Raw genomic sequence first — 22,528 nt, forward strand, 5'->3', positions numbered from 1 at the left:
CCGGGGCCTCCGCCAGCGGGCCCTGCCCGCGGGCTCCACTCCAGCCGGGCCTGGGCCTTCCGTCTCTGCCGCAGCTCCGCCACAGCCCGGCCCACGGAGGCCGCGGGCCCAGAGCCCGGCCCGGCAGCTGGCGTCCCGCAGGCCAGACGGAGCCCCGGCGCCGGCCCGGGCACAGCGGGCAGCACCGCGGACCCACACCACCACCAGGCTCCTCTGACCACGGGTCCTGCCGCAGCGGCCCTGCCCCGGGTCCCCACCGTTAGGGAGCAGCTGGTCTTCGCTGAGTGATGGCAACAGCATGGCCAGCGGGGCCCAAGCCAGCACAACAGCAGGGTCCCACGGCAGAGCAGAGGGCAGATATGCCCGGATGTTACACCAGGTCACCAGGATGAAACCCCGAGCAAATGAGATGGAACCTATCCTGGCCATAGCCACGTTTTCACTGCTGCTGAGGCTCCGTGTGAATCACAGCCACCTTCGCTAGAGGCCTCTGGCCAGATTCACAGAGACTTGACTCTTACTCAGCTTACACTGAGCTTGCTCTGGAAATCTCCAACAATGTTTGTAGGCCTGGCCACAGATCCTGAGCATGCTGACTCACTGGAAAAAAACAAGCTCTCTGTGATCGTAAGAGGAGCTGGGAGATGGCAATGGCCTTGGCAGAAGTGAATTCACATCTAAAGTCCTATTGCTCCTTACCTCCCAGTTTGCCTTCTACAAATTCTCACCATGCTGCATCGCAAAACTTGCCCTTAAGGAAGTGTATTCTACCCTCTGAGCAGTGCCAGGGCTGATCCTCGTGTTCTGCAGGCACACAGGAGGAGGACAAACTGCATCCCTATGAGAGGCCAAAGAAAAGGTGGGGGAGCTGTACTCAGGTACAGGCAGTGATCAAGTCCTTTGCTGGAGCATAAAATGACTAGCAGGGAGGAAATCAGATTTTAATCTGGAAACCCACCAAAAGCCTAAGAGCCCTTAAAGAGCAGAGAAAACAGAAGCTGCATAAGATATGAGCAACTGGGACTATCCTGGGGGCTGTATCAGTGTCATCCACAGCTCAGACTGCTACTGCCCGGTACAGAGATCACTGCAGTATCCCTTAGGAGTTCCTTAAGTTAAATGCCAGACCCCCTAATTTTTGCTTCTCTAGGCAGAACTGCCAAAAAAATCGTACTATTCTGCTCAAAAGCCAGGTTACCTGATGACAGCAGCCAGAGGGCACCCGTCCCAAGCCAAGAGCTCCCCTTCTGTCACCCGCTTGTCGCCAGACAGGAGCCTGGATGGCTCCACACAGTCCCAGCATCTCCAGGGCCTCATTTGCTAACATGGGACCTTAACAGCATGTGCAATTCCTGTGCGTGAGGGAACTTGCACTGGCCCCAAGCCATGCAAACTCCCTTGAGGATCTCCAACATTCAAGCACAAGATGTGAACACGCATTCAGGCCCCACATGAGGAATGCAGGGCCTGCCTTGGCAGTGGGGAACACAAGCTCTTACTCTCAGCTCCAAGCAGCCCGACTTCCCTTTGTCCCCTGCAGTGCAGAAGTCAAATCGAACAGACACCAAACCTTGGCCGCTGCTTATGACCCACAACCTGACCATCCTCTGAAGCAGCAACAGTGCACTCAGCAGTGACCTCCAGCCACCTGGACTCACCAGCACTGGGTGGCAGAAAAGCCATTGCAGAGAGGAGCTGAGCTGGAGGCTGGACTGCGAGATCACAGCTCGTGCTCTACCGAACTGCTCAGTTCTGCTGCTTAATCATTGTCCAAGAGCTCACAGTTCTTTGTTACTCTAGGCCAGTGCACAGAAATGCTGTCTGCTCCCATTTTATTTCTTAATTTGCTCTCTTCCATAGAGATTTTCATCTGGTTCCTTCCTGAGGTTTCAGGGCTCTTGCAAGGATATCTCCTTGTTGTCCCAGGCTCAGTGTGCTGCATGCCACGAGCCACACCACTCTCTACACAGCTTAATTATAAAGAACCACACAGTGTAGCAAGAGACCAGCTAACGCTTTCCACAGAGCCCTACTAGACTCAGCCTCCCATTTGATCCCCCACGGGACTGGAGCAGACATGAAGCACAGGAGGCTCGGGCAGGACCACAGCATCTACCCTGAATTCAGGGCTCAGCAAGCCAGGCACAAACCAGATGTGGCAGCATTAGCTCTGCCCCCACCCGCAGGCAGAAAGTGGGCAGGCAGGCAGACAGGCAGGCCGGCCATACACAGTGTCTTCTCATGCTCTTCAGCCCAGCGCTCGCAGCAAGAACATCGAAGACATGGCTCTAGTGCTTCTCCCAGTGCTCTTAAAAGTGCCCAAGCTGCCCCATCCCTGAGCTTCCCTGACAGCTACAAACCAGTTCCCTGAGGTAAGCTCCTGGATGCAGGTTCAAGGTGATGCACTTGGCTGCCACGGAGCAGAAAGACACAGACACTGCACTACAGTGCTCCTGAGGATTAGTGTTCCCTAGAGCAGAATTGGATCACGTTTCCCCTCTGTAATCAGAGGGGCATCCTGTCCTTCTAAGCCTGATGAACTAGCAAAACATCTCAGCAATTCTGGGGATCTGCCCACGTGATCCAAATCTAGTAAGTACACATAGTTCACCACCAATGCAGCAGCTTGAACAGATACGTGTGTGGATTCTGGAAGGAAAAACAGGCCAGTGGTTGGTGCCAACAGGCAGCTCCCAGTTCCACGGAGATGCTGTTACAGCTCACAAGCTCCAGTGATGGCTCACAGCACTGCAGGCTGATCACATTTTCTTTTCCAGCTGAGAAAGGCCTGGGGTATCCTCTGCTCACAGTCCTTGCTGGAGCACAGATTTAGCCAGAAACCCTGGGTTGCATCATGCAGCCCCTCTCCACTGGGGGAGCGGGAACACTGGAAAATTTCTGTCTTCAATTTTTGTTTTGAATGCTTGCCCTGATCAGCACAGTAATGTGAAAGACTGAGACCTGAGCAAGTTGTAAGAGGCAGAAAATGAGTGGAGACTGTGCAGCTAGCACAGTCCTGTAACTCTGGAAATGAAGCATATTCCCAGATTATTAGTACAACAGCTAAGATCAACAAAAACAAGTATTTCGTTAGTAATTGTGTAGCAGAGAGCTCCAAGCTCCACACCTCAGAGATGGCAGGGACAAAACAGAATTCCCTTGCAATTGCTCAGGTAGTCAAAACCAGTGCTTGGCAGGGAGAAGAGCAAGTCTGAAACGGCTGCCCCTCAGGACAGAGTTATCAGTTAACAAGTCCCTGCTGGCAATCACATCAGATCCACCTAGAAATGCAATGAAGATGCCATCCCCTACATCTTTCAAGCCAAGCTACTGAGTTCTTAAGAGAAATACCTAGTCCTATCTTGGTCTCTGCTTGTGCCTGGGGTCTCCCCTCCCACAAGTAGCACAAGGATGCTTTCAGTCCCTGTCCTGCCTCCTTCCTACTGAAAATGTCCATTTCTAAAGAAGGAAGCAACAGGACCCAGTGCCCTTCCACGACCTGGCAGGGCTTCTGTGTCCCTCACATCCAGCACTTGAGTCTGTAGGACAGAACCAGCCCCCAAGAGGCCACGAGGCACCTGAAGCTCCCAGGCTGGACGCAGAGTGACACACGAGGCAGCAATGGACTCTCAATCCCAGCAGGAGCAAGACACAGAGCTCTCCTGAGGGAGGGACAAATTCTCACTGCGCCACACGAACGCAAAAGAAAAGGAGAGAAGGGAAAAGCCTATGGGCCCCTGGCTCAGAGGGGGGTGCTGCACAGTACTGACACAGGGACCTCGGTCCTACGAGTGAGGTGCAGCGCTCCCCGTCCACCCACGCTGTGAAGAACGGGTGATAGCTGCAGCCAGCAGGGACAGGATCAGTTTGCTGCTCTGTGCCCCACGACTCGGGGCAGCGGGGAGACCATGAGAACGGCATCAGCCGCGCCCCGAACCCGCACTTCAGAGAGAAGCCCCTCACCAAGAGTCTCGTTCAGCTCGCTGACCCCCACAGCGCGGTGCTGTACTCTCACCTGTTCAGGAGGTTGTTCCTGCTGACCATCCTCAGGAAGCCAGTGGGATCAGTCATCGAGTTCAGCTTGTTGTTCATCTCCTCAAACTGCTGGTCCATGATGTCCCCAGCTTCACTCTCAGTCTCGCTACTGGCACAGGCTCTGCAGGGGGAACAGCGGGGTCAAGGAGTCACTGATGCGAGACAGAGCAACAGCTTTGTGACAGATGCTCAGCCAGTTTGAGAGAACATGTTTTTCAGACACAACCAAATGCTAAAGTCAGATTTTCCATGGATGGCGTCACCTCCTCCCGGCAGGTGTACAGGAGAGTCACAACCCATCCCCTCTTCCCCTGGGTATTCCTCAAGGTTCAAAGGGTGGCACACGCTGATGGAAATACAGGGCCCAAGTTGCCATGCACTGCACGTACGGACTCTGGAAGCTGTAGCACAAGACAGAAAAGCTGAGGTCTGCAGGAAACACCAACTCGGCCCTCGATTTGCCTAAGAACAGCTGTTAGTGCACCCTTTCCACATTTCCACAACAGTAAATCCAAGCTCTGTGTGCTTCCTTCAGTGGCAAAGCACAGCATAAAAAAAGGGAGCTGTGCTGCTGTTCCTGTTGTACAAACAGGGAAAGCACAGAGAAAAATTACTCCTCTATCAGTGCCACTAGGACAGCAGCAATACAGAGAGAAATAGAAGCGAAAATTCCTAAACTTTCTACCTTCTGACATTAATGTCTAAATTATCATCTCTGTATAGATTTTATGTCAAATTGTTAGTATTTTTTGTTCTTTCTAAAAGCAGAAGGCAAACACAACTATTGTATATGCATTTTTAACATTTCCTCCTTTTAATCTAGTAAGTAACTTGCATACTATATGGCACATCACAAACCTTGGAATTTGTGCGCTTAACCTAAATCTGCTATGCCACCTGCTGAAGCCACCTTGCATCTCATTTCTGTTTCCTTTTGGGTGCCCAACAACTTGGAGCCTTTCCTCAAGGGCACATTTTCCACTAAAGAGCATGTGAATTAAATGAACACAATACATTAAATGAACACACAGACTTGTGCAGGCACAAGCTGTCCCTGTGTTGCTGTATGGACCACACGATATCTGTCTCGTAAGTGTACTTCCAGGTCAATATAATTTAATAACCTGGAAGAGTAAATCCTGACAAAAGCCAATCACTTAATGAATGCTGAAATGGGACTAGCTGAACAACAGCCAAGGGAAAAAAAAAAGGGGGGGTAAAGGGAAAAGAAAAGGCTGTCAACAGCTGCCTCCTGTGTTTTTCCTGCAGCTGCAGGCATGCTCAGTTCTGAGTCCTGGCACAGTTTAGAGCAATACTCACAATGAGTATCTGGAGCTCCTTGCAGAGGCAAAAATCTTGAGTTCACGAACCCCAGAGAGCAGGCCACATGCTCTCCCTAAAGAGCAAGGAGCCCGTCCCAACACAAGCAGATTTTAAAGTCCCTCACACTTTATTTTTTCACAAGTATGCGTGATTGTCGGCTTCATTAGACCAGCTGGAAGGAAGCACTTCCAGCAGAAAGCAAAGGCTGCAGCGTGCACTGAACACTAGCATGGCAAAATCCTGACCCACATCCCGTGACAGAATCCCTCCTCTCCAGAGCAGCGAGGGGGAAGCCGTGTCTCTCCGGAGACACAAGGGCACCTCCAGCCGCGCTCAGGGCGGCACGGAGGGCAGCAGCACCGCAGCGGAACACCACAGCACACAGCTACAGTGCACTCAGGCGAGCTCTGAGCGGGGAAGTCAAACAAAAGTCTTCACATGTGTGCTGTACACATCTGAAACCCTCTGTTGTGTGCTGGCAGGCAGAGAACGGGTCCCGGGACTGCAGATGACGGCTTCTGCTGGGGGCTGGCGAGCTGCAGCATGGTGGCAGTCAGCAGGGCTGGGGGGAAGCGCCCGATCCATGGAGGGAAAACATTTCAAAGCAGAACATGACGTTCACCCACACAGAACAGACAAGATTTGTTTGTTTAATTCCCTGCATGTAATTTTGAAGTGGGGAAAGAGCTCCTGCCTGTGATCATACCACACCAGCCCTATGATCTCAGACACAAGCATTGAACCCAGAATCCTTAACCAAAAACATACACTACCATCACCACGAAGAGAGGAGGAAGCTGACATCACAGTAAATTAAAAACTCATCCCAGAACCTACAGACTGAAGGAGTCCCTTTTCCAGGAGGAGATACTGAAAACTGTATCTGCAAATCTGTTACACAAGGCACAACTGCAGACTTCGGTTGTGTATATGCAGATCTGCGGGGCAAGATTCAACCATCAGCACATGGAGATAGATGTAACCTGAATCACACAACCCTGATGCTTTAAGAGAAGGGTAGATGGAACAAATTCAGTCTGTTTTTTTTCCCCTCTTGTCCCTCCTGTCAGCATTCACACCTTGGAAGAAGCGACTCTGTCCTCCCAGAAAGAACAGAGGGCTCACAGTCCACATCCACATACAAGACAGAACTGGATGAAGCGTCAACATCCGGAACACATTTGCAAAACCCAGGAAACATGAAGGCTGGAGGGAATAACTTCTGACATTTCCTTTAATGGGAATCGTGCAACTCATTTTCAAGCAAGACTTGAAACACGTAATTCGGAAGGTGTGACTGAAGCTAACAGATGCAGAAGTCTCAGAACAGATTTTATGTAAGAGCCCAAAAACCCTAGACACCACCACCAAAGAGAGGCCATTTCTGAAACGTACCACTTATACATTAGCAGTAACTTCATGATTATGATCGTTTGGATAGCAGTGGTTACGTCCTTGCAGCTTCTCAGGGCTAAAACATGAAGCAAGCTACTCCTCTGTGTATGTCTGTTCCCTTACGTTTTGAGTACTCAGATGGCTGAGAGACCCTTTGCTCTTCCTCAGAGTGTTTAATAAAAACCCTAGACTAACCAGCACTTTGTTACTGCTCACACAGAAATGAATAATCCAATCAGTGTAAAAAATATTTGTTTCCTTTCAGAAAGTCAAATTTAAAATCGCAAAAGGTTGTGCAACTTTTCAGAAAGTACAAACCCAAAGTGCACCCACACGAGACCCGACTGTAAATCCAACAGGCCCGGACGTGGGGATCGCTGGGGACAAGGCGGATGTTGCTACTTCTGGCTTCCAACTGTCTCAACACTACGAGTTAGCACAGGCCCACCTCTCAAGCCTCTCTTCAGGTTAACCCTAGTAACGTTATTTTGGTTCAAACTTTCTGCTCTTCAAGCCCTGGCACAGCCCAGCCCGGCCACACCAGCCGCGCTCCCCAGGTGCAGAGCCCAGTGCTCCCCCTACACCCCCTCAGACTCTTCCCCAAGGAGCCACAGAAGTGTTTGCACACACGTGTGCCTGCACACACATGTGCCACCCCGTGCCGTGGCACCACCGGTCCCACCCCCACACCCAAAGCAGAGGCCCCACAGCCTTCTCAGCCCTGCCCGGGAAGCGGGTTATGACAGAAGGGCAACGCTTCCAGCCCGAGGGCAGCGGGCAGCCCCGCGCTCCTGGGGACAGAGGTACCCTGCGGGCAGCACCGCCTCATCGTGCCACCGGCCCCGCTCAGGGCTCCGGCAGCGGCGCAAGGCAGAGAGCTGCCGCCTCTCGGAGAGGCTGTGCCGCAGCACAAGGCTTGGCCAGGCCGCAGCGGTCGCAGCGCCGATCCCCAACTCACAACCCAGAGCTCGTACTCAGCAGCTTGGCAGTGGCTCCTCGAAACAATTCCTTAAGCTGGCTCGAGCCCAGACTCAGGCTCCGGGAGACGGCGGCTGGGCTGTGGCCGTATTCCCTGGACTAGCAAAGCCAGAGCACCGAGGAGAAAAGATAAACCCGACACTGTACAACACCGATTTATCAAACAGAGACACCTTTTTCCAAACCTTCACAAATCCAGTATTTTTTCTGGTACAGGGGAATAAAAAGTAAAAAAATCTTAGACAGAGCTTTCTCTTCAGTTCCCTAAAGAAAGGTAAAACCAGGAGAATGTGTCACCATGACCTGAGTCCATCCTGCCTTGCAAACCCTTCAGGATGCATTCAGCGTCCCAGCACTGACAGGCAATCATTAATTTACTTTGAAATCCGTGAAGATGGCAAAAGCAATCTATCAGGCCTGAGTCCAGACCCTCTGATGGCTTCCAACTGCCTTCTAGCACCCGATGCTCCCGTGAAGGAAGCGGCACAGAGGGACTCGCTGTCTGTGCTGAGCACTCGTGTCCACGGCGCTCTCAGAGCTCCAAACCCAGCAAGGTCTGCAAACAGGTTCATCACCGGTACTGGGGACGTGACCCAACCAAGTGTCGTGTTCCCCCTGTGCCAAGGGGAGAATTCATCTGTCTGCGAGAGACTGGAGCAAACCCTGGGGAAAGCACCTAGGAAATGTGGTACCAGCCCGTAGAGCTGAAACACCTACTGGGAAACCTCAGGCCTGGGGTTATGTTCTTATCTCGCTCTGGTGGTGTTTTGCCAATTATTAAGCCTAGCTTAAAGGACATAGCAAGCATAAAGATGAACCAATAACCAAATTGTATTTGATACAAAAGGGTCAGTCCATGGGCGAGCGCTGGGGGTACAAACAAGTCAGACTGTACGTAACTGACATCAATCCCACTGACCCCAACAACGACACCGCACGACCAGCAGTGGGTGGAATAAATGGTGAAACAGTCTCCCATAGAAGGGACGGGAGACAACCAGGTCAACAAGCCAAACACATCAGACCAAGGAGCCCCATACCGAATCTCTACAGAGCCCGCGTTGACAAAAGCCAGACCTGAGTGGAGCCCAGTCCCAGGGAGGCGGGAGGTCCTTCCCCAACAGGGAACTCTGCAGAATGCGTCCACCTCGCAGACAGACCTGCCTCTCCTGCAATGGTCCCAGCTGTTATCCCTGCAGGGGACACCTGACCTTTCTTTACTCACTGCGGGACACCTGGGGCACATTTACCTAATGGGCTCTGTCTGCCAGGCCAGGGGGAAGTTTAAAGGGAAACTCACCCCCCTTTGGGAAGGGCTGGGGTAATCACCCACATGTCAACCTTAATTTGGGGCTTGGGGTTGAAACCCCAGCACTTCAGGTGGACAATTCCTGACCTGTCCAGTCAGGTGTGAGCACCAGGGGCAGGGAGCTGGGGCCGATGTGGTGAGCGGACCACAAAGCAGAGCCTCGGCTCTGCTCTAACTCACACCGCTGCCGTGCCAGATGCACAACTCCATGTGCTGCCTACAGTCGCTGTTACAAAGGCTGAAGAAGGATTAATTAGGGGAGCTCAGCAGCTTCCCAGCTGCCCACAGAACCCTGAGCACAAAGCGATTCGAGGACCAATGCCATCATTTCCTCTTTCTTGGCCAACACCATCACCCGGAAGGCCGGGCTGCAGCCGGCGGGTCCCGCCCGGGGAGCGATCTGCGGGGCGGCTGCCATGGGCACAGCCCGGGCAGCTCCGTTACTGCCTGCACTGTCAAACTGGGTGAGCAAAACAACACATCCACAGCGACAGGGACTCGAAGGTGCTTCCTTCAGCAATCCCTGCACTGCAGAAAAATGTAAAACGGTTTAAAAAAAAGACTGAAACATGGTATAACCTAAAAGAGCCAGTGTGCCCACTCCCACCAGTTTTGGGGGCTGGTTAACAAAGCAGTCAGCACGTTTAAGTCCCCTTTGCACCAGCAGCAAACTAGACCTGCAAGGGCCAGTGTGCCGGTGAGCCGCCGAAGGAAAGCAAGGAGTGACGGCGCAGCAAGGCTCACCTGTGCAGGAGCTGAACTGTCGCCACGGCCCCTGCCCGGTACGTTCACTCTCAGGGAACACACGACATCCCCAGCTCGGCTTTTCAGACGGAAGCATTCAGAGAAAAACTACCCATAAATATCAGCTTAGAATCTATACTGGTACTCATCCAACCAATAAATCAAACCAAATACCACAAGAGATCATGAGACTGAGTATAAATAAGCAAAAAAACCTGAGTTGTGGTAAATCCATGGGATAAAAACAACAGAGGAAACATAGTTGTGGGACCTGAGTAATGGATTGGAGAAAGGTTCCTCCCTCTTTGCTGAAATTCATCAGACAGATTAATTCACTCTAAATTATTTACTTAGCTATAGCCACAAGGGAATGAATTTGGAGGGGGGTGGAATTCCTACAGTATTTGCAGTTTTTCATAAGTAAACCTTTGAAAGGGAATTAATTATGCTGGAAACTGTAAGTAGGACGGAATCTGCCCATACACAGTCAGATGTGGCACCTGCCTCCTCATCCAACCTACAGATCCACCTCCCAGCCTGTGGGTTCAAACCTTATTCGCATGCACAGGTAGAGCTGCCTGGTACATGGTTACAAAAATATAGAGATTTTTTTATTGCTGTAATGAAAATTTGCTACAATTTGACTGTCAGTTCTCAGACTTCTTGGCCAACTAGCTCATCCCAGACTGTTACAAATCGCTTTCAGGTGGGAGAGCAGGAACCAGGATGTTCGAGCCCCTCCCCAACTTACCGGGTGTAGTAGGAATCCACGCCCAGAGCCTCCCTCACGCTGGAGATGTGCTGCTCCAGTGCAGAGTTCGTTATTGTTTGCAGGGTCACGCTGTTGGCTTCATGGAAGTCCCCGGAGTTTTCTGTCAGGCTGTCACCCAGATAATACTCATGAAACTTCAGAATTCCTGCAAGGCACCAGAATGACGAGGTTACCTCTGTGGGGCAGGAAAAGTGCTGCCAGCAACTGCCTAGGAAGGTGGCAGAGCCCCCAGCATTCGGCACTGCCAGTACAACTGGGGAGAGGCACTCCGTGCTGAGCCTCCACAGGCTTCCCCGCCCGTCGGTATTACAGCCCTGCTTTTTAAATCTGGGTTTGTGCTTCACAGATGTCGGCTCAAAGGTACAAAGTCAGAGCAGCACTTTTATGAACCGCTCAGAGGCATTTGCTATTGCAGCACTCTCAGATAAATTATAAACCATATCTTTCATACAAGCATCTACCAGAGTAATTCGCATTTCAATAGAGGCACATGAAAAATACCTATTAATAGCTCCTGATCACATAATTGAACACACAAAGCTCCAATGCTGAACAAGACTGTTATTACTACAGCAGAACCTCCTTGCATCACACAGATTTTTCATTTCACTCATATGCATGAAAATGCATTATATACAAAGAAAGAAAAAGATGGATTAATACATAGTAAAATATTAAAAGATAGCACTTCACAATGGGTGAACCAGATAAAGGACACTCACTGTTTTGTTAAGAATTCAACTATTACTGCAGATAAAACCTTCCTCCACTCAGACTGGGATATCCTTCCTGATATAATTAATTCCACAGCCTGTGATCAACAGCAAAAGACTGCTCTGGATGCCCTGTTTGCCTCAAGAGCACGAATTATTAACCCAGTTAAGAGTGGAGGGATAAAGAATAAAGCAACTCCTTCTGCAGCAACAGCAGCAAATACAGACTCAGTGAAGAGGCTCTGCGCGTACCATCTCGGTGGGATGATGAGGATCCTGGGCTGCTACTGAAGCTGCTCTCTCTGTCAGCGCTAATGGAACAAGAGGAGGTCACCGTGGCTGGGCTGGAGTCCCTGCTGAAGGGTGCCCAGCAGAGCTGCTCAGGCTGAAGCCTTGAAGCACCACAGTTCCTCTCCATCCTCACACCCGACAGAGCCTTCGAGGAGGCACGTGAAGAGTGCGATTGCTCTTCGGTGAGACCCAGTCTGGGCAAGGAGGAGACGGCTCATGAAGACTAGTGGCAAACCCTGCACTTCTGATCCACGTAATTTTAATAAGCTCAGCTTGATATTAATACTGTAGAATTACTGGCATTTTACTGTGCAAACCACAGGCCTGAAGAGCCAGTTAGTGACTGGATGCACAGCAGAACACCACCACCTTACGCCCCCCAAAAGCCTATCTCCCCATTACTGTCACCTCATCTGAAGTCAGGCATGTAGGAATGTTTGCTCCCCTTCAGGAGCATTTTTGGTGCAATCTCAGTAGTGCTTTTTTATCTCTTTAGCTTTGTCATGGTGGAGGGCTGCAATTATTAAATTATATCGAGAAAGAACTCATGAAAATTTACATTCATTGCTTTATTAGATAATGAACAACAGCTGCCTGCAAAAAGCAATCCTTTTCAAATTAATCCTCCTTGCTCCTCTGCGATAAGTGTTTCCACATTCATATGAGGAGAATTCAGAGGATCAGGCAGTTCAATGGTGTATCAGGAAGCGGGGACGCCCTTCTGTTTTCTGCCATCCACTTCAGTGAATAAATGTCAAAAGCTTTTGGAAGGATAAAGCACAGAAAATATAATTAAAGTAGGGATTCTTATGCATAGAAGATTCTCACAGAGCCAACACACTCAGAATCTCATTACTGCTCTGCTCTGCCCTGTGGGAAATATGTACAGATAGGAGGTTGAAAATGGAAATATTAAGCATGTGAAACATTTCCATCTCCAGGTGAAGAACAAAGCCCTGAATAAGCACTTCTCCATCATTATTGCTGTGGCTGTGCCACGGGTTTCAGTCCGTTCAGCTTTAAGGTACTAGATGGAAAGTATTCCCTCATACGTCCACTGGTCCCACACTCATCCCTATCTACAAATGGTACCGTTCTCCCTTTGTAAGGCCTGTTCAGAGGCTCATCCCCGAAAAGGACCTCACCTGCCCCAGGAGCCAGCAGCCAGCTGTACAGATAACCCGCAGCCAGGGAATAGTAGAGAACAAGTCCCCTCTGGCCATTCACTGTCTCCAGGACCTGGTCAATGGTCACTGGAGAATACGGGTCAGAGTCCTGCTGCCCGGTCTGACGTTCCACGAGCAGGTCAGCAAATGCCCTCGTCCGTCCTCTCTCTGCTACTGCCAATGCTTCATCATGGTGACCTGAAAAGACAGAGCTGTCTCTCAGACCCGACACCTAGGTGGTCTGCAGAACAGGGACAGCTGCCATCCCAACCCAAACTAAAACTGGGGCAAGTGGCGTCACAGCACTTATTTCTGGAAAGAGTAGCCTCTGTGCTGGAGTGCGGTCCCACACACCATCCTGGCTGTAGGAAATATATGGGAAAACAAGCCACAGAAAGGTAAATCAATGGAGGAAGCAAGAAAGAAGATCCAAAGGTGCCTGAAACCCAGAGCAGGACACCCCTATTTCTGTCCTGGCAGAGAAATGCTGTGCTGTGCTGGTCAGATGAGGCGTGATGAACTGCCTCCCCACAGCTTCAGCTGAACTGCCATGAGCTCGGAGTTCAGAGCATCCAACGGCACCTCTTACCGAGACTGACAAGGACTCGCTGCAGGGCCTGGTAGGAGGATGTCTGCAGGTCGAAGAGTGACAGCTTGTAATCCGTGCTCAGCTGCACCTCGTGTCGGATGGTTTCGAACAGCGCGGAGGCCCGGTACAGCTGGGAGGGAACACAGCCACGGTGACTTCCTCACCCACAGCACAGAGCACTGCGTGGGAGAGCAGGAGGATCGGGGCCTGCCCAGCCCCAGGGCAGGGGAGCTCTGCCTCAGACAGCCCCTGGGCAGGCGAGTGATAACACAACCTCCCCGACAGACATTTCCTCCCCTGAGGACAGGAATGACCCAAAGGGCTTGGAGGTCACAAGCCTGCCAGCACAGGGAGCCCAAGTGTACCTGGTGCTGAGACTCCTCCAGGTTCCCACTCGCCCAGAGGGAGAGGCCGAGGCCATGGCGGATTTTGGCTTCATCTTCTCTGCGTCCCAGCTGCTCTGCCAGCCTCAGTCCTGGGAAGGAGTCAGAGTCAGAGAGGGCCAAAGGGGAGAAGGGGCTTCAGCAGCCTGGCGGAGCGCTTCTGCCTCGCAGCTGGGCACCCTGGTGCTCTGGCGCTCCTGCAGCAGGGACAGCCCCTGAGCAGAGCGGGGGACACTGAGCAGGGGGACCCCGAGCAGGGCAGCGCCAGTGCCTGGAGCTGCAGTCAACACTTGAACTGGCACCAGTGTGAGAGGTGCCTCAGCAGGACATTTCCACAGACACCCCTAAGTGAGGTTAAGGGGCAGTCCCCAGGGACACACTCACTCAGCCCCTACCAAGAAGTTCAACTTTTAAAACTTAAAATCCACACAGACAAACAACATCACACTGAGCTGCCAAACACTGCCACCCTGCTGGCTCCTTTCCCACCAGCCCTCCCCAGCCTCTGGCAGGCTCTGCGTGGTTCATGTCCTGAGCCAGAGCAGAGGGCAGGCTCCTGCTGAGAACGACCTGGAGCTCATTCCACTTCCAGCGGCACCTTCTGTGTCGTTCCCCCTCTTGCCATGCTCCAAACCTCTCACCTCCGTGGGCCCTGCCGACAACAGGGCCGCCTCCTCTTGGGCCCCTCGGGTTTCCCACGGGCTGGGGAGCGGGGCCCTGGCCACGGCCACGCAGCTCAGCAGCAGCCAGCGCTTGCAGGCTTTTCAGGAATTCTGTGTCACACCAGGGGAAGGAGCTGTATTTAATTTCTCCCCTTCCAACTTAATTGAATTCCCTCAGCATCTGGAATCCTGCCAAGGTCAGTTTCAGGAAAACCAAACTAACTGATGTAATTAATCCTTCGGCTTCCAGCTTCATACACTGCAGCTCCGCTGCTCATCTCCTCATCAGAGAGCCACCACCCCGAACAGATGCTGCCTGCATGCTGGAACCCCCTGCAGCAGCACAGCTCACCAGCCAGCGCTGGCCCCAGTGCTCAGCAGCAGCAGCAGATGGCTCCCGGACACCGGGGGCTGAACCTCCCTCACCTCCTGTCAAATACAACTTGTTTCCACTCACAGCTCATGACGCTCACCCACCTGGTCTCACTCCCACTCGAATGCAACAGGAAAAGCAGGTGGCTCTCAGCAGCACACATCGGGCTGAGACCTGCTCTCAGCATCCCAGAGATCCACCACAACCTGATGTGGTTTTCCCAGAGCCAGTTCCTGCTGTGCAGCGCTAATTTATAGAGAAGGTTTACACCTTCCAGGCTCAGGCACAAGCGAGCTTTATGAAGACACTCTGCCAGGTGCAGTCTGGATTCAAGCTCAGCACTGGCCGAGACACCCGGGAAGGCACAGGCTGTGCTTTGCTTTGTCTACAGGACAGCAGGAAGCTCCGACTGACAGGGTGTGCTGACCACAACAGCCCGCTTGGACAGCTACTCACATGGATGCTCAGCAGCAGCTAGGGATGTCTGCAAGGCCTTTTGCATCAAAGACCAGTCAAACACATCCTCTCCGCACCACGCTCACAGTATCTCACTTCTCTCCAGGTCTTCAGGCCTCCCCCCTATCCCCCTGAACCTACCACCACATGCTGTGATGCCTAATTCAGCCTCTTACCTTCCTGCAGGTACATCACAGCCTGAGAGTAGTTCTGCAAGGCGTGGTGAGTCCTCCCCAGACTGCTGTAAGACACAGTTTTGGCTACAAGGTCGTTCATTTGCGCTGCAATACTGAGGTGCTGCTCCTGATAAACTACTGCCCTCTCGTAGGTGCCCAAGGACTCGTAGGTCAGGCCCAGGTTCCCGTAGGCCCGGCCTTGGCAAGTGGGATTGTTGGTCTCCTCCGCAATCTGCAGGTCCAGCTGGTGGTACTGCAGGGCTGTGTCGTACTCCCCCATCTGCTGGTAGACCCCGCCGAGGCCGCAGGCAGCGTCGCTCTCCAGGGCTCGGTCCTTCATTTCCCGAGCGATGTTCAGCTGCCGCTCCAGGCAAGAAATGGCCTGTTCGTAGTTGCCCAGCTGGCTGTGCAGGCTGCCCAGCTCCCCGTAGGCCTGGGCTTTGTTAAATGCCTCCCCCAGCTCATGTGCCACCACAAGCCTCTTCTCAAAGCACACCAGAGCTTGCTGCAAACTTCCCATAGCCCTGCAAGGGAGGAAACCAACAGCATTTATTTTGCCAGTATTTTCCTGAGAGAAGATATTTTGTCATTTCCTTTACATGCCAGCTCGAAGCTATCAGGAAGAGACAAATGCTCCCCCAGGAGACATTCCCAGCATTTCTGAATCAATCTCCTCCTTCTGCCACCCTATAAACTTCTCCTCTCAGGGGAAAGCAACCTCATCTTCATTCTTTGAGGCAGCAGCACAGTCCTCGGCACCCAGAGGACCACGTTACTCACTGCTGTGCCGCGTCCCCGTGAACAACAGCCACATAAACACAGCCCCCCAGCCACACACTGCATCCGTGGGCACTTGTACGTCGCTGCCTGTCAGCAGAATGCACACGCAGTGCTCCTTACCTGTGCCCGTTGCCCAAGCCCCGGTAGGCCTTTGCCTGATCTTGCATACGGTTCAAGCTCTGAGCCACAGACAGGTACTGTTCATAATACTTTATAGCTTCCTCAAAATCTCCCAGAGCCTCATAACAATCTCCCAGGTTTCCGTAGGCTCGGCCCCGATCTAACACGGATTCATTTCCGCTGAGCTGCTGCAGCATGGCCAGCTGCTGTTCGAAGTAGCCGATAGCCTCCTCCATGACATTCATGTTCATCTTGGTAATGCCCATGTTACCATAGACTTGGGCTTCTATGCTGGGGTCCTTCAACTTCTGCCCGAGCTCCAGCTGTTCTTCGTAACACTTGAAGGCCATGGTGTACTTCCCAAGCGACATATACACCGCAGCAAGGTGACCATGTGCTCTGCATTCACCCGGCATATCTCCCAGCTCCTGGTACACCTCCAGCTCCTGCGTGTGGTAACCTAAAGCCTTGTCACACTTCTGTATCATTCTGTATGCAGAGCCCAAGGCTGCATAGGCACTGGCTTCCAGTCTCCTGTCTTTAACATGATGAGCTAAACTCAACTGCTGCTCATAAAATTTTATTGCACCATTTACGTCTTTTTTACAGACAAAAATATCCCCCAAGTTCCCCAGAGCTCGGAATTTGGCCTGGGAATTGTTCAGAGACTGGGCCAGGGACAACAGGTACTTCTGACACTCCTCTGCTTTGCTGAAGTCCATCAAGGCTTTGAAGGCCAGGCCCAGGTTGCAATAGGCTTTGGCTTGGCTCAGCTTGTCATGAAGATCCTTTGCTAAGGCCAGATCCTGCTCGTAGTACTTAACAGCTTCCTCGTAGTTGCCAAGGCAGTAGTGGGCGTAGCCAAGGTTATGGCAAACCTTCCCCTCCCCTTCCATGTCCTGCAGCTCTGGGGACAGGCGCAGGTACTGCTCGTAGTAAGGGGCTGCCTGCACGTACTCTCCTCGTGAGCAGTGGAAGTTGCCCAAATTGCTGAGGGCGCGTGCTTCGCTCTGGATGTCTCGCAGCTCCCGGGCGATGTTGAGATGGTTTTGGTAGTGCTGCAGAGCGCGGTCATGGGCACCCAGCGCTTGATAGGCCACGGCTAAGTTCCCGTGCGTAGACGCCTGAGAGGCGCGGTCATTCACTTCCATGGAAATCTGCAGCTCCTGCCGATGGTACTTGACAGCCTGGTCGTACATGCCCAGGGCGTTGTAGGCGTTGCCCATGTTGCCATAGGCCCGGCCCTGGGCCGCGTAGTCGCTTAGCTCCTGAGCTATGGACAGATGCGTTTTATGCAGCCGCAGCGCGGTGTCGTAGTCGCCTTTCATCTGGTGAATGATTCCTGAAAAATAACAGAAACGGGCTCAACAGAAACACTCCCCTGCGCTCACCCTCCTGCAGCTCCGTGCCATGCCAGGGCCCTCCTGAGGTCGCCACAACCCCCGGCTCAGCAGGGACCCCCCTCCCCTGCCGCAGCACCCCGGGCTCGGCTGCCACGGCCCGGCCCTTCCCAGGCGAACTGCTGCCTGCTCCTAACGGGAAAAGCCTGGAGAAGGTTTTGTATTACACGAGGCACATATTCACCACAACAACTGGACAGTCTGGCCTTACAAAACGCCCTTTTTCTTTTCTGACTATGCTACCTTTTTTTTTCCCCCACTTTTTTTTTTTCATCATTTACCCAGTGACTCCACACTCGACACACTGAGCGAGGACGCATTTGCTTTTCAATTTCAGTCCAGTCATCTTGCACGTGTTATGAGACAGGGGAACAGGAGCTCTGGATCTGCTGAGGTTCCAACTTACACACTAATTAAACTCTGTGCTAATTATACATGTGGCTCCTTTGCAAACACTCATGAACAGGCCTGGAGATCTGTGGGAGGAGGAGGCAGCCCTGCAAACACAGATACTGCAGATTTGTCACAGTTACTTGACACCTGAAGACAACTTCAGGTCTTTTCCTGCCCCTAAAAGGAAACAGCTTCCAATTTCCACCTCCATATCACAACCAATGTGTTGAGGGGGAAGAGACGTGGAGGTCAGTAGGCAGCTGCCTCCCCCAGTCCCCGGCAGGCGCAGCACACTGCAATCAGGCTGCGCATCAGCTTCCTCTTGGTCTTTACTTTTAATGAGAAATTTGCAGAGACTTTCCAAGTGAGCCTGGAACATGAAGGCTGAAATCTGCTTTCCCAAGGCAACGTGGACCTCGCAGACTGATTTTTTAAACTCACGTAGGACTGAAAACCCAAGTTCCATTACATCAGCATGAAGTGTTCTGGCTGGATTTCCTGTATTTCTATCAAAGCAAATCAGTCACAAATTCTGTTCACTATCCTACTGATGTGATGCTTCGGGAGAAGGCAATTTAGAAAACATGGGCAGAACAGGATAAAACCAGCAAATGCTTGGCTACTGCTGACAGTTTGCTTCTCTCCCCCTGCACTGCAATCATGATCAAAGCTGGGGCTCTCGGCGGGAGGGACTGGCTCCCTGACATCGTAGCCCGGCTCCTGGCCAAGTCCCTCCTCAGCTCTAACAAGCCCATGGCTCTAATTTAGCTGTCACACCTCTGGCTGGTGCACGCTGCTATTTCCCTCTGGTATGACAAGGGAAGGTGGTGGCAGCAAGGGCAGGATGAACTAAGCTAAGTGACCCAAGTGCACAAATATTTTTGCCCTTCGTCCCGTACCTGGAGGCACGGCCAGTGCTGGGGCTTGGGGACAGCCGCGCGGCCACACAGCCGAGAGCTCACGGGAAAGACCATCGACCCCCGCAGATGAAACACAAAGTAATGACAAGGGGTGAATTGGATTGGACACAAAGCTACGTAACTTAGGAACTGCAAAACGCAGTCACTGTGAAAGTGTCCCGTCGCTTCAGAAACTACAAAAGATGGAATTAGCTGAACCTCTGCCCTGGAAGCAGTGCAAGGTGTCTGAGCTGGAGGCAGGCAGCACCAGCGCTGCCGCCAGGAGCCAGGCTCCTAGCCCTGCCTCCCAACACCGTCCCTCCCAGCCAGCACCGCCGGAGCCCTGGCTCCAGCCCTGCCTAGCGAGGCACAATGCAGCGGGCCCCACACACAGCTCACTGAACCCCCCCCAAAACCCCAGGGTTTCCAGAAGGAGGGGATGAGCAAGCTTTTAATAATCTCTTTCTGTAAGCAGACAGACTCCTCAAGGGGAGAAGGCATGCCGTGGCCTTCCACCAGCACCACTCTCCACCTCCTCTGAGGAACTGGGTGTGGGAAAGCACGCAGCTTGAAGTGACTGTAAAAAGGGAGAGGGAGGGCAGAAAGCAGGTTAAAAGCTAATTTGAGCTCAGCTGACTGCCTAGAGAACTTGTTCTTTGATGAAATTCCTTTTAATTAGGAGTTAGAAAGCAGAAAAGAGGACAGGCCTTATGAAACATTTTTCACAGTGACTGGCACACAGGAAACAAGTGTTAATCGAGATGTCCCGAAGAACCGCAGTTAGGAAGCACTGCTGACAGAGAAGGGTGGGATTGTTATGGAGGAATGACTGGACAACCTTATGTATCAGAGCAACAAGAAGGGGGTGATGAAAATCAGCCGTAAACTACGCAAAGACATGCACGTCAAGGCTGTGAGGGCAGGGAGTCATCTGGAAACAAAGAGAGGAGCCACCCAGTGAATTGATGCACATCCCGCAAACAGAGACAAACGCGATTCCTGATGGACACAGAAGAGTTCACCAGTTTACAGACCAATGCTGGTGTAACCACAGAGGGGCATCAACCCTGGAAATTACTTTCACCATCAGAGTACCAAGGCTCCAGAACAGCCCCACAGTAGGACAGTGAAGCAAACAAGACGTGACTGTTAAAATGGCGCGTGGTTGGTTTATGAATCGTGGTATTTGTCTTACACGGCACATGCAGTAACGTGCAGGAGGCATCTTCCACTCTCTCAGTTTATCGTTGATTCCCCTGGTAACGCTGAGCATCTATGGCTTTTCTGGGAGAGTATCTGAGGGCAGCAACAACCACTCCTGGGCCACGGAGTCACACCGGGACGAGGGACAGCCCTTGCTGCTGGAGCACACGCCGCCTCAGGAACACGTTCTCCGACTCCGTGAGTCGCAGCCGGCGCTCTGAGGTGCTGCAACGGCACACAGCCCCTTCCCTCCGAGCCCACCCTCCCAAAACACACCACCAAGTCACGACGTCACCAGCAATATCCCTGGCAGGAGTGGCTGCTGCAGGATGTGGATGAACTCATCAGCAAGCCTCTCTACAAAAGCACATTCACAGATCATTTCCTTATGCTTCACTAATTCTGAGTGTGTCACGCTGAGAAATAAAACACAGCCTTACTTCTCAAGGAACAGAGGAGGAAAGATGCCACCAGGACACTGCCAGGAGCTACCAGCCACAACCTGCTGTGGTTTGCAGGTGCGAGCAGCCTGAAATAGAGAGTAACGGGATGGGCAGGAGGAGGACAGAGACCGGGAGGAACCCAGAACAGCGTGGAGACCTTTCCCCCTGCAAGGCCGGCAGCTCACCCAGCCCGACCCGCAGAGGCCCCAGGGACACGTGTACCCACCACGCAGGAGCACCAACCGAGCCTGGCTGCCCAGCGCCTGCAGACGAGAGCCACGGCCCGCTGCGTGCCCCTGCTGCCTTGTGCTGGTCGGGGGGTTCCAGCAGCCTTCCTGTACAAGCTGCCCTCCCTGCCCTTATATCCAAGCACCCTGCTTCATCTCCCTCTCATCAAATGGCAGCTGTGCTTTCCCAGCCTCAGTCCACCCTCAGCTATACACTTAAATAAATTCTTGTCGAAGCCAGAGACAACCTTGGCCCTGGACTGCAGGCACGTGGCTTGCTCTGAGCAGATGCTGACTCTACACCTTGGTACTAGTTTCATGTCTGCTTTATCTGCGAACCATGTCATGTGTGAGCTGTTTCACATTCCTTCCCATGTCCTGCACGATACAAGCTCCTTAGCTGCAATCTTTGGCAACAAAACAACTGCAAGAAACAGACCAGATGCTTCTTAGAAAAGAGAGGGGCTCATTTTGGGCTGCAAGGGATTCTGCTCATCTGGAAGAAACAATAATTATTTTATTTAATACCTTTCGCCCTACATCTAGATCAGTTTCCAAGCTGATACCTCAGAAACCAAGATGATGCCCAGACAGGCCTGGCCTGTGACTTGGTGCTTGTTGTCCACAGGGCACTGAGATGGAAAAATTCAGGGTGAGAAAAACATCTGCAAAGCTACCTGCCTGCAAGGGGTGCTGGAGCAGCATGGAATGCAAGTTCCTGCTTTTAGCACTTAGTACATTAAAAAAAAGTATTAAGAGATAATGTCAGGAGCTTGGTGTGAAATCCATGCTTTAGATTACAATTTCTCATGCCCAAAAAAGTCCTTCTAAATAGCTCCTGTGCTGGTGATCTGTTATCCATTACAGTCCTCAGGTCAGACTGCTGCTGTGTGCAGAGCACAAGATGCTCCATCAGGCTGAGGTTGCTCTGGCCACCCATGGTTCACCAGCCTTCAGATGTGAATCCTACTCCTGTCACAAAGTTCCTCTCCTTATTTTTCCACTTCAGCTGTCTTACTCTCCTTGGATCAACATCTTTGGTAGCACTGAAGATTCTTTGGCAAATACTCAGCTGACTTGACAGAGAAGGGAAAACCTTTGGTATCCAAGGTTGTTCAGGAGGCCGTAGTGAGCAGACAAGATGCTCAGCCTCCGAGTTAAGCACCCTGAAGAAACTCCACTTCACTGTGAGGAACAAGGAAAGTCAGTGCAGAGTGGTCACCACTAAAGTGCCGCTGACAGCGCAGACGCTGTGCCCACAGGAGTGGTGGATGAGGATGCCAGTAAGAAGCCCTGTGCTCCTCTTAATTACTTCTTTCCCTCAACATGGAGGAACTCACAACGAGTACTGGGGATGCTGACCCAACCCAGACTCTCTCTTGCTGCCACTTCATACTATGCTTGAGGATAAAAAGAGGCATATCTGGGGCTGGAGATAACAGGAATTCCTGCCTCAGGATACCAACCTCTCCTGTCCCGCATGAAGGAGAAGGGAAGTGGGAGAGGAAGATGGCAGGTCAGACACAGAGCACGGCTCTGAAAGGCCAACGGCAGCCAGAGAAGTAAAATTCATACTAAGCATAAGGGCAAACAGGTTACTGAAACAGCCAGTGCTGCCGCTCTCTGGAGAGGCTATGGACGGAGTTTCGCCCTGGATACTATGCCCGCCACAACGGCTGCTCTCTGCCACGAGCCCTG

The 22,528-nt window shown here is 52.2% G+C and overlaps 1 protein-coding gene across 2 annotated transcripts in view; it reads right to left on the minus strand.

The window, feature by feature from the left end:
• TTC28 (tetratricopeptide repeat domain 28) overlaps nucleotides 1–22,528 on the minus strand; it is a 169,806-nt gene that overhangs the window by 25,488 nt on the left and 121,790 nt on the right. For both annotated transcript variants that reach the window (XM_026859546.1, XM_026859545.1), the window contains exons 6-12: nucleotides 16,266–17,607; nucleotides 15,366–15,889; nucleotides 13,681–13,790; nucleotides 13,316–13,445; nucleotides 12,706–12,924; nucleotides 10,536–10,701; nucleotides 4,016–4,156 (exon numbers count right to left, since the gene is read on the minus strand). In XM_026859546.1, coding sequence (XP_026715347.1) covers nucleotides 4,016–4,156; nucleotides 10,536–10,701; nucleotides 12,706–12,924; nucleotides 13,316–13,445; nucleotides 13,681–13,790; nucleotides 15,366–15,889; nucleotides 16,266–17,607 — 2,632 coding nt within the window. The remainder of the gene's footprint in view (nucleotides 1–4,015; nucleotides 4,157–10,535; nucleotides 10,702–12,705; nucleotides 12,925–13,315; nucleotides 13,446–13,680; nucleotides 13,791–15,365; nucleotides 15,890–16,265; nucleotides 17,608–22,528) is intronic.

The sequence above is a fragment of the Athene cunicularia genome (assembly GCF_003259725.1).
Source record: "Athene cunicularia isolate RWA chromosome 15 unlocalized genomic scaffold, athCun1 chr15_part1, whole genome shotgun sequence".
In the NCBI taxonomy this organism is placed as follows: domain Eukaryota; kingdom Metazoa; phylum Chordata; class Aves; order Strigiformes; family Strigidae; genus Athene; species Athene cunicularia.